At 43.6% G+C, this 12,835-nt stretch overlaps 1 protein-coding gene across 1 annotated transcript in view; it reads right to left on the bottom strand.

The window, feature by feature from the left end:
- ABCC3 (ATP binding cassette subfamily C member 3) overlaps nucleotides 1-12,835 on the bottom strand; it is a 135,764-nt gene that overhangs the window by 58,150 nt on the left and 64,779 nt on the right. Inside the window, exons 4-8 of the mRNA XM_082272466.1 lie at nucleotides 12,381-12,518; nucleotides 9,821-9,943; nucleotides 9,664-9,725; nucleotides 6,543-6,671; nucleotides 3,657-3,875 (exon numbers count right to left, since the gene is read on the bottom strand). Coding sequence (XP_082128592.1) covers nucleotides 3,657-3,875; nucleotides 6,543-6,671; nucleotides 9,664-9,725; nucleotides 9,821-9,943; nucleotides 12,381-12,518 — 671 coding nt within the window. The remainder of the gene's footprint in view (nucleotides 1-3,656; nucleotides 3,876-6,542; nucleotides 6,672-9,663; nucleotides 9,726-9,820; nucleotides 9,944-12,380; nucleotides 12,519-12,835) is intronic.

Raw genomic sequence — 12,835 nt, 5'->3', positions numbered from 1 at the left:
TAAGGGGGCGTGGGGGGTGCCCTGGACATCTAATCCTACAGATGTAACCGGCCCTTTGAGGGCAAACATAATGCTGATGCGGCCCGCAATGCAATTGAGTTTGACAACCCTGCTGTAAATGGTCATAATGGACAAATGATTCCCGCTAGTTCTAAACTTCTTCTTGTAGAGATCTAACTAGACCAGGCTGTCAACTGGGAAATAAACATACATAGGAAATAAACATCAAATGATATAAATATCATAATTTATCAGAATTGTTGTAATAATAATATTATATGTTATAAAAAAACATTTATGTAAAATGTATGTATATATAAAAAAATAATAAAAATTATTAAAATGTATACTAAAAGTATTGGGACGCCTGCCTTTATACGCACATGAACTTTAATGGCATCCCAGTCTTAGTCCATATCTTTATGGACCTTGCTTTGTGCACAGGTGCGCAGTCATGTTGGAACAGGAAGGGACCATCCCCAAACTCTTCCCACTTAGTTGGGAGCATGGAATTGTCTAAAATGTCTTGGTATGCCGAAGACTTAGGAGTTCCCTTCACTGGAACTAAGGGGCTAAGCCCAACCCCTGAAAAACAACCCCACACTATAATCCCCCCTCCATCAAATTATTTGGACCAGTGCACAAAGCAAGGTCTGTGATGGGAGTAACTTTGGGTGGGGGGCCTGTGGAACCCAGCTTACCTTAGAGAGGTTGAGAAATCCCACTCTTAGCCCCCTAGGCCCTTCCTATGTGCAAGTCACCCTGTGTCTATTATTAGGGGCACAGGGTAACTGAGAAAATGATGGACATCTACTTATTGGACACTGAGAATGTGGTTTGGATTACTTCAAATGGGACAGTAATATTTATCAACAATATACCTGAAGAAATATATGAAGATTTAATCCCACTTTACACTGTGAGATATATAGCCTGTTGTCATGAAGTCTGTAACTTCTAAATAATCAAAGCATTGTTAAGATGTGGATTCCATGTACTCCACCTAGGCTGGTTTAAGTGCCAAGTTATTTAGCAAGTTAATGATAACCTTGTCAGCTAAAGTAGTTGCTAGAGGGGGATTAGCAATGAGTCAGAACTGCCTCGTTATCTAAACCATTGTGTGATGTTTTGGGTAAATATTCGGCTCATTGTTCATGTAGTGACTGACATACTTCTTAAGAGTATAAAAAGTTTGTAATCTTGTTCAATAAATCAGTTTCAGAGTTTGTAGCTAAAACGAGTGCTGTCTAGTTCTTGGTTGCAATAGGCGGCTAGAATATCTGATATCTATGTTAAAGATTGGAGGAAGCAGCAAGAACGCAAGCACTTGTGCGTCGGTCTCGTCACAAGGTCCATAAAGATATAAATGAGCGAGTTTGGGGTGGAGGAACTTGACTGACCTGCACAAAGTCCTGACCTCATCCCAATAGAACACTTTTGGGGTGAATAAGAGCGGAGACTGCCAGCCAGGCATTCTCATCCAAAATCAGTTTCTGACCTCACAAATGCGCTTTTGGAAGAATGGTTAAACATTCCCATGCTCCCGATGATGCGCGTGACACAAAACGGCCGTAGAGCTATTGAGACATGCCTGAGGTCCAGCCACTACTTTAATATCTGAGGTGGTGGCTCCTGATGTAAGTGACTAGATACATCTTTGCCATTTTCATTTGGTTGGAACTTGGACCTCTTTCCAATGCTTTGCATTGTCATTTTAACTATTTTCCAATTTTGCATTTTTTATTAAATATTTTTTGTATTATTACTACACTATGAGTATCTCTATATTCTTTATTTGGATGTCCATATTCGCTTAATTGATGCCACGGTTCCACATGAGGAGACTCTCTGTATTGCCCAATTTCGCTCTTCAGGACCGAAAAGGACCTAGACACCAGTGGCCACATGCGCTATTGCTGTCTTATAATTTGGACAGTAACTAACTCTGGTGAGTGTACACTTTATATATACGGTGGAGCACAACGTTCACGAGTGTCAATGTTAATTTTTTGTTCTTTACACTGGGACACTTTTTTTCTTGTATTTGATTTATATACTTTTTTGGACTCACATTGGACTTTTTTATTATGTTTAAAGCGGAGTTCCACCCAGTGAACGTTTTTTTAAATAAAAATACCCCCGGGACAGTCAGGGCTAGTACATTCCACAATGGATAGCCTCTGATCTGTCCCGGGTTGCACTTACCTTTTAGAAGAAATACTTACCTTGAAAATGTATTGTCCAGCACTACCATCTCAGGTGTGGGCAGCTTGAAGCCAGCGCGATCCTCTTCTGTGTCCTCTTCCGTCTTATTTGGTCCCACGATGCCCTGCACCGGCCCCGCCGTCACTTCCGGTGCCACAGCGTCATCCCTGCACAGCTTCTGGGCATGCCCAGAAGCTGTTTTGCAAGGTATGACGGTTCCTGCACCGGAACTGACGTCGGGGCCGGTGCAGGCGCATTGATTCCTGGGAGCGATGACGTTCAGCTCCCAGGAATCATTGCAAAAGCCAGGAAGTGACGACTCGCCGTGGCTGCCGAGGGGAGGAAGAGGAATTAAGGTGAGTATATTTTCTTCTTAACGAGGTAAGTAAAAAAAAAAAAAAAAAATTGCGATTATCTATTTGTTTTTCAGGTGACCCGGAGCGAGAAGATGGAGGTAAGTATAATTTTAGGGTGGAACTCAACTTTAATCTAGTTTGAGTGCTGCAACTGTTTTATTTACATTCCCATAGACACACTCCTAAACCTTGTGGACAGCCTTCCCAGAAGAGTTGAAGCTGTTATAGCTGCAAAAGGTGGACCAACTCAATATTGAACTCTACGGACTAAGACTGAGATGCCAGTTGGACAATATTATATATATATATATATATATATATATACATACACACTGCTTAAAAAAATGAAAGGAACACTTTGAAAACACATCAGATCTCAATGGGAAAAAAAAAACACATGTTGGATATCTATACTGATATGGACTGGGTAATGAAATATTTCTAAAGTGAGGGAATCCCCGGTTGTCCCCATCTGAAGATTTCCCCTCTTTTCCTGTTCTGCTGACAACCCACATTTTGGGATTTTCTTTTTTTCTGTCAATGATAACAGTGCACAGGACAAATAAAGAGGGTGAATCTCCCTAACAAGGACACAGACAGCAATAAAACAGACAAAGGTTCTATTCCCTCTCCTCTATTAAAAAATAAAAAAGGTTTTGCCCTTCAGTTAATCTTGTGATCTAGGTACCTTTGCCAGACAGGACAGCCAGGTTGGTGACCCATTCTTCTTCACTGAAGTTAGGCAATCCAGTTTCGTCACTGCCCGGACCCCCGTTCAACGAGGAGAATCACTGAGGTCATCACTCAGCTTATTCTGCATTTTACTTCTGTCAGTAGGCTCCCATTGTTAGACTGAAAGCCCTGTGTAATGCAATAGAGCTCCCACTGGCTCAATGAGCTGCCCCACCTTTTCTCAGTCCACTGTGCAGGGGATTGCAGGAAGCCATTATAAAGACAGATTTAAGTACGTCTAATATCTAAATGTAACATCTGAGCTGCTTTTGCCCATGATACAGCCTGTTCAGTAATTATGACAATCCATAAATTCTACCTTGGCCGTTGGAGTGGAGCACCTCGATTCCAAAGGAACCTTACCTTAATAACTGGGGATTGACGAATGATAAGAGATCCTGGAAAAGCTTGAACACAGACCCGATTAAAAAGAACGGTCCAAACGCCCTGATCAGAACTTTCAGAAAGGAAGGCTCTCTCTTCTTCTTGTTGTTGACGATCAGAACTTCAGACTCCATTGGTTTTTCGCTCATGTGGTTCATTTCTGCTTCTTGGGCTTTGCTGAATTGCACTTCACTACTCCTGGAAGGTCAAAAAAGGTGGAGATGGGTCAACGTGACAGTCACTGTGAGCACTATGGACACACGAAGAAAGCTCTACAGAGCATTGACTGATGGATCTAAATGCTGAAGGTGGGGGGAGGACATCCCAGGTACAGCTTACACCATAAGAGTCCCAACCGGTAAACTAATGAAGGCCATGGAATTAGACTGGACAATGAATGACCAACTCTACATTTATCTCATGTGTGTAGAATTATCTCATCATAGTACATGGGTCTTCATTGAGTACACAGACCCATCCACACTGGTATTTGCAGGTCTGTAGACTCAGACACCAGGGTCATAACTAGGGATGCACCGATCCAATATTCAGATCGGATATCGGCCCCGATACGGGCAAAATAGCTGGATCGGGGGATCGCTAAAATTAAGAGGTCCACGGGCCGATCCGGTTTTGCTCTTTACATAGCATGTGAGGGAGAGGAGAACAGCTGTCAAAGAAAAAAAAAAAAAAAAAAGAGCCTCCTGCAAACTCTCCCAGTTAAGTAAACACAATGATTACAATAAAGGAGAGAGCGGCGCCAGCTTAGTATAGTACAAGTTTATTTAACACTGTTAAAATTGGTGACTCACTGTCCGAGGTTGGGTGAGACCGGTACACAAAGACTGTTAGGGTCATCCATCTTCCTCTTCCAGGATAGTGGTCATAGGAGAAGGTGGTGAGGTTCCAGAGGTATAGCCGAGCCGCTGTGGGGCTGCTAGTTGTCACTGGCCGTGGCAGAGCATGCACAACAGGGCTCCGACTGCCGACTTCTGATCCCTGATGACATCACTTCCTGGCAGGAGAAAAATAGGGGTTGCACGCGTTCGGAGCATCCGTGCTCCTTCGTCAGGCGTCAGCCCATCGCCTGATGAAGGAGCACGGATGCTCCGAACGCTTGCAACCCCTATTTTTCTCCTGCCAGGAAGTGATGTCATCAGGGATCAGAAGTCGGCAGCCGGAGCCCTGTTGTGCATGCTCCGCCTCGGCCAGTGACAACTAGAAGCCCCACAGCGGCTCGGCTATACCTCTGGAACCTCACCACCTTCTCCTATGACCACTATCCTGGAAGAGGAAGATGGATGACCCTAACAGTCTTTGTGTACCGGTCTCACCCAACCTCGGACAGTGAGTCACCAATTTTAACAGTGTTAAATAAACTTGTACTATACTAAGCTGGCGCCGCTCTCTCCTTTCTTGCATCTCTCAGGGCTTCTCCACGCTTCAGCCGGCTGCCGCGGACTATAGCTTCCCTACAGTACCAAACTTTGTTCCCCCCCACGCAGCCCCATAACCCTCCCCCCCTCCCATCCACCCACATTCCTTGTACCACCTTGGGATATTAGAAGAGCGCCATGACACCCCCCACAATGATTACAATGTATCTTTTCGTTCAGTCTGCCAGAGGAGGGAAGTTTAACCTCTTAAAGACTAAACCCATGACATTTTAATGATTTGGAATGCAAAATTGTTATAAGGTATCTGCCGATACCGATCCGGAAGTATTATTTTGTTATAAGCTCAAAAACAGTACTTCCGGATCGGACTCGGGATCAGCGATTTCACAAAGCAAAAGATCGGGATCGGGACCAAAAAAGTCGGATCGGTGCATCCCTAGTCATAACTCCACATAGGATCGGTCTGAGGTGGAACCACAAACCTTGGCAGCATATTTTGGGTTATGTAACAAAATTGGTGGAAGAGCAGACAATGAAGGATCATTCATTACTATGGCGAGCCCTTGTCCCTTTTTATGCATAGAAAATACCCAAAATAAAATGTGGGCGGGACTTTTAAAGCATTCACATTCTATTTTGGGTATTTTCTGACCATCTAGAGCAGTGATCTTCAAACTGCGGCCCAGGGGCCGGATGTGGCCCTTTGCCTGCTTTTATCTGGCCCTTGAGGCACTATTTCATTAATTGACACCAACAATGGAGCACATTTCCTCCCAATGACACCAACGAAGGGCCTCAATTCCTACCAATGACACCAACGATGGGGCCCAATTACAGTAATGATGGGGCACAATTCCTCCCAATGACACCAACGGTTGGGCAATATTCCTCCCAATTAAGCAAACGATGGGGCACAATTCCTCTCACTGATACCAATGATGGGGCACAATTCCTCCCAATGACACCAATGATGGGGCACAATTCCTCCCAATGACACCAATGATGTGGCACAATTCCTAGCAATGACACCATTGATGGGGCTCAATGACGGCAATGTGGGGACACAATTCCTACCAATGAAACCAATGATGGGGCATTGTTTACTCCAACTGATGCTGGGACATTTTCTACTCCCGATGGCCACAGTCCGGCCTCCCTAAACTCTGAAGGACAGTAACCCGGCCCTTTGTTTAGAAAGTTTGGAGACCCCTGATCTAGAGGAAACCACCAAAACCAAAGAACATACAAGTTCCATGGAGATGGTGTCCTTACAGACATTTGCTCCTACAAACCTAGCACCGCAAGACCACAAACATTGTGCAAAAATCAAAACCACCAAAACATTGTACCACCCAAAACTCAATCAGTACGGTGTGGGGCCCAATTTCTTGAATAATTGGCCTTAGGGTCTTGGGCTAAATCCACACTGATGGTACTCTTCAGCAGGCCGCCAGCCTCCATAAATTACCTTAACTTGGCCTTCTCTTTGTCCCACTCTTTCATCAGTTTAGACACAACTTCTAGGGATTTGTCATCTTCATTCAATGACCAAAGGTCCTTGTCTTCCAGAGGCCTCTTATAGCCCAATATCGCCATCCTGGGAACACAAATAAGAACATTCTTCTCAGTTTCAGCATGAAGAGTCAGAACACAAACTGCGTAATAAGATGAAGATTAATTAATAGAAAACAAAATATTTACTTCTGTACACTGAGATGGACCTCACACACTCCGGGCCTCTTTTAAACTGACCCCTTACTGGGCTGAGGACGTAAGGAACACATTGTGTAAGACAGAAACTTGTGTCACCCATGTTCAGATCTCTCTGGGCTGAAGATAGATAAAGAGCTGTTCTCTCAACCACCTTGTGAAGAACGACACATGGGAGGGAAATTTGGTGGAAAAGACCTTGTCCTTGCCTCTAAGTGGGCCTATTCTAATCTATACAAATACTGATGTTTTTAATAAAAATTTAAATTTTTATCATTATATTTGAGTTTTAGATTAGTAGCAAATAGGAAACCTGGATTGGTGCCTCTTGAGTAGTGAGTGGTCTCCAAACTCCAGCCGGGGGCCAGATGTGGCCCTTTGCTTGCTTTTATCTGGCCCTTAGGGCACTATTTAATCCACTGATACCAACAATAGGGCATAATTACCCCCCACGGACACCAATGAAGGGGCACGATTCTTCCCAATAACCCCAATGATGGGTCACAATCCCTCCCAATGAGACCAACAACTGGGCCCTGTGACGGGAGTCACTTTGGGTGGGGGGCCCGTGGAACCCAGCTTCCCTTGGAGAGGTTGGGAAACTCTTGTTTCAGCTCATGCCCCTCTTATGTTTAAGTCACCCTGTGTCTATTAGGGGCTCAGGGTGACCGAGAAAATGATGGACAGCAACCTAATGGACACTGAGAATGTGGTTTGGATTACTTCAAATGGGACATTGTATTAGCTTTGCCATATAGCCAGTAGTAGAACATTGCCATGCCGTCTGCAATTCCTGATTAATCAAAGCATTGCTTAGATTTGGATACCATGATTAATTGTTAATTGGAACACCTATTGTCTCTGCTAGCAAACCCTTGTGGGATGTGTTTATACTTGTAATAATGTGTCCTTTGTATTCACTGTTGTAGGGGCCGAATAGTCTAGTCATCCAGGCTGGGTTAAGGTACTAGGTAATTAGCGCATGTTAATTACGTTTCTGGTTACAGTTTGTATTGTTAGGGTAATATGATCAGCAGGGGGGGGGTGTCCTCCTGTGTGGCATATATTCTGTGTGAGTTTGTCAAATAAACAGTTCCAGATCTCATACAAGCTAAGTTATCGGCTAGTCTTGTATGTTATGCAGCTATAATATCTGATATCTATGTTCAAGACCAGAGGAAGCAGTATACTTATGGAAGCACTTAAGCACGGCGTGAGTGGGTTCTGTTACAGGCCCAATGACACCATCGATGGGGCACAATCCCTCCCAATGACACCAACAATAGGGTTGAATGATACCAATGATGGAGCACAATCCCTTCTACTGACACTAACAATTGGGCCAAATGACACCAATGATGGGGCACAATGCCTCCCAATGACATCAACAATTGGTCCCAATGACACTGATGATGGGGCACAATTCCTCCCAATGAGACCAACAATTGTGCCCAATGACACCAATGATGGAGCACAATTCCCCCCCAATTAAACCAACGATGGGGCACAATTCAATGCATTGTTTTTTTCCACTGACTTTGCAAACTTTTCTACTCCCAATGGCCACAGTCAGACCCCCTTCCCCCCAAAGTGTGAAGGACAGTAAACATGTTCTAGAGAATGTTCAGTTAGATAGGACAATGCCACCAATGGGTGAGGATTGTACCTGTCTGTGGGTGCCCTGTCTTGGGTGAACCATTGGTAAAAAAGACCCAGTACCCGCTCTAAAACTTGTTTTCAGGGCTGTTTTAAGCCCCACATAAACCCAAATGAAGCATCAGCCAACCACCATTATATGACAATATTTAATTTTTACCTCATTTTCTGCTCATTTTTACTTCCTGTAATTTTTTTTAATCAAACATACACTCAATTTTCAAAAGTATTGGGACGCCTGCCTTTACAAAAACATGAACTTTAATGGCATCCCAGTCATAATCCGTAGGGTTCAATATTGAGTTGGCCCACCCTTTGCAGCTATAACAGCTTCATCTCTTCTGGGAAGGCTGTCCACAAGGTTTAGGAGTGTCTATGGGAATGTTTGACCATTGTTCCAGAAGCACATTTGTGAGGTCAGGTACGGATTTTGCATGAGAAGGCTGCGCTCGCAGTCTCCGCTCTAATTAATCCTAAAGGTGTTCTATCGGGTTGAGGTCAGAACTCTGTACAGGTCAGTCAAGTTCCTCCCCCCTCGAACTCACTCATGTATGTCTTTATGGACCTTGCTTTGTGCATTGGTGTGCAGTCATGTTGGAACAGGAAGGGGCCATCCACAAACTGTTCCCACAAAGTTTGGAGCATAAAATTGTCCAAAAATGTATTGGTATGCTGACGCCTTAAGAGTTCCCTTTAGTGGAACTAAGGGGCCAAGCCCAACCCCTTAAAAACAACCCCACACCATAATCCCCCCTCGCCAAACGATTTAGACCAGTGCACAAAGCAAGATCCATAAAGACATGGATGAGTGAGTTTGGGGTGGAGGAACTTGACTGGCCTGCACAGAGTCCTGACCTCAACCCGATAGCACACCTTTGGGATGAATTAGAGGGGAATCTGCAAGCCAGTCCTTCTCGTTCAACATCAATGCCTGACCTCACAAATGCACTTCTGGAAGAATGGTCAAACATTCCCATAGACACACTTCTAAACCTTGTGGACGGCCTTCCCAGAAGAGTTGAAGCTGTTATAGCTGTAAAGGGTGGGCCAACTCAATATTGAACCCTACAGACTAAGACTGGAATGCCATTAAAGTTCATGTGCGTGTAAAGGCAGGCGTCCCAATACTTTTGACAATATAGTGATCTCATACACTGGAAAAAGAACAAGGAAACACATAATACAGATAATACATAATACATATATATTCACGTTCCACCTACTTTGTGAACCACCAAAATGTCAATCTTGAGAGGAAGCTGGCATCAGACTCTGGACAAGGATTCTGCGGAAGGATGATGGAGAAGAACTGTTCAGTTTGTTCTGGTTCTTAATGTAATATTTAATTTTTTCCCGTATATTAAAAGGAGGAGTACTCACACATTCGGAGGAGACGGGGGAGAAGAAAGGGCGGGCCTCCTTAAAACAGGACAGGATGAGCTCCAACACCAGCAGAGTGAAATAAATAAAGAAGGTGGTGAAGCGGAAACTGTCCGACGCTTCCTGAAGACGAGACAAAATGGAGGGAGAAAATGTTTTTTTATAAAAAGGTGAAAGATTTATTCGATCTAAAGAGAAACCAGAACTGCGGGGGAATGGAAAAAATAAATAAATAAAAAAAAAAAAATATATCCTTGCCGTGGGTCTCCCTTAGGGTTACAGTGAGGGAAAAAAGTATTTGATCCCCTGCTGATTTTGTACCTTTGCCCACTGACAAAGAAATGATCAGTCTATAATTTTAATGGTGGGTTTATTTTAACAGTTAGAGACAGAATAACAACAAAAATGCATTTAAAAAAAGTTATAAATTGGTTTGCATTCTAATGAGTGAAATAAGTATTTGATCCCCTATCAATCAGCAAGATTTCTGGCTCCCTGGTGTCTTCTATACAGGAAAGGAGCTGAGATTAGGAGGACTCTCCTTTAAAGGGAGTGCTCCTAATCTCAGCTTGTTACCTGTATAAAAGAAACCTGTCCGCAGAAGCAATCAATCAGATTCTAATCTCTCCACCATGGCCAAGACCAAAGGAAAGTAACAGGCGCCGCTGAGTGTAGCAACAATTTTATTAAATGACAAATTATAATAGTAACTCACATAGAGGTGTCCTTGAGTCCATGTTCCGTATCCTAGATCACTTCCTGTACGCAATCTTTCCACATACCGACTGGCCCGCAGCCGGGTGATGACAGTACAGGGAGGATTGAGGAGGAGCTGGTTCAAGTGGAGGCAGCGGTGAACTGCAAGCTCTCCGGAAGTGACGCAACGCATTTCGGAGCATGCGTAATCGACCAAAGAGCTGTCCAAGGACGTCAGGGACAAGATTGTAGACCTACACAAGGCTGGAATGGGCTACAAGACCATCGCCAAGCAGCTTGGTGGGAGGGTGACAACAGTTGTTGCGATTATTCGCAAATGGAAGAAACACAAAATAACGGTCAATCTCCCTCAGTCTGGGGCTCCAAGCAAGATCTCAACTTGTGGAGTTTCAATGATCATGAGAACGGTGAGGAGAGCCCAGAACTTCACGGGAAAATCTTGTCAATGATCTCAAGTCAGCTGGGACCATAGTCACCAAGAAAACAATTGGTAACACACTACGCCATGAAGAACTGAAATTCTGCAGGGCCCGTAAAGTCCCCCTACTCAAGAAAGCACATGTACAGCCCGTTTGAAGTCTGCTAATGAACATCTGAATGATTCAGAGGAGAACTGGGTGAGAGTGTTGTGGTCAGAGGAGACCAAAATCAAGCTCATTGGCATCAACCCAACTCACAGTGTTTGGAGGAGGAGGAATGCTGCCTATGACCCCAAGAACACCATCCCCCACCATCAAACATGGAGGTGGAAACATTATGCTATGGGGGTGTTTTTCTGCTAAGGGGATAGGACAACTTCACCGCATCAAAAGGGACGAAGAACGGGGCCATGAGAACCTCCTTTCCTCAGCCAGGGCATTGAAAATGGGTCATGGATGGGTTCTCCAGCATAACAATGACCCAAAACACACGGCCAAAGCAACAAAGGAGTGGCTCAAGAAGCAGCACAGTGAGGTCCTGGAGTGGCCTAGCCAGTCTCCAGACCTTAATCCCATAGAAAATATGTGGAGGGAGCTGAAGGTTCGAGTTACCAAACATCAGCCTCGAAACCTTAATGACTTGGAGAGGATCTGTAAGGAAGAGTGGGACAAAATCCCTCCAGAGATGTGTGCAAACCTGGTGGCCAACTACAGGAAACGTTCGACCTCTGATTGCCAACAAGGGTTTCTCCACCAACTACTAAGTCATGTTTTGGGAAGGGGTCAAATACTTATTTCACTCATTAAAATGCAAATCAATTTATAACTTTTTTGAAATGCGTTTTTCTGGATATTTTTGTTGTTATTCTGTCTCTCACTGTTAAAATAAACCCACCATTAAAATTATAGACTGATCAGTGGGCAAATGTACAAAATCAGCAGGGGATCAAATACTTTTTTTCCTCACTGTAAATGCTTTTTACCAGAAAAAAAAGCAGTTTTAATTACCCCTCCTCCTCTCTCCAATACTCCAGGATGAACATTAATTAAAAAAATCTCTTCAATATAAGTGAAGGTTGCGACCATCCTTAATATAGGTCATGAACATTGATATATCATGCACACTTTTTTTTTTTTTATTTTTTTTTTTTTTTTTTTTTTAGGTACTCCTAAAACTCCTAGAGGGGAAACATATTCCTCTCTAGGGATTTTAGGGGAACCTAAAAAAAAAACCTCCCAAAAAAACTACAGATTGTGGGCGGGCCCTTAACACCCTTACATACAATGAAGGATTGCTGGTCCTGCGTTGTATGTGATGATGTCAGAGCTGCCACTGCCAGACAGACTACTGATAGACAGGTCTTCTTACTAAAGCAATGTCCTGATTGGATAAAACCCCATCCAACACCTTGAGTTTAAATTACCTGTTTTACGGAGGAGATGACCTTCGACCGGAAAGGAATAATGGCGCAAAGTGTGGCCAAGAACCAGAAAACGATGAGAACGCCGGAAGATTGGACGCCTTTCAGCCTCTCATAATGGATAAGAATTGTTGCTGCAATCTGAGGGAAAATAAAGGAAGACTAAGAGTTAAATATCGTATAAACTCATAGGAATAAAACACAGCAAAATAATATAGAAGTTATATTATACAGGAGTGACATCACCGCTCTCCAGATATAAGATATATTATACAGGAGTGACATCACCGCTCTCCAGATATAAGTTATATTATACAGGAGTGACATCACCGCTCTCCAGATATAAGTTATATTATACAGGAGTGACATCACCGCTCTCCAGATATAAGTTATATTATACAGGAGTGACATCACCGCTCTCCAGATATAAGTTATATTATACAGGAGTGACATCACCG

The sequence above is a fragment of the Pelophylax lessonae genome, assembly GCF_965119305.1.
Source record: "Pelophylax lessonae genome assembly, chromosome: 11".
Lineage (NCBI taxonomy): Eukaryota > Metazoa > Chordata > Amphibia > Anura > Ranidae > Pelophylax > Pelophylax lessonae.
This window is presented reverse-complemented; position numbering and strand designations above follow the sequence as displayed.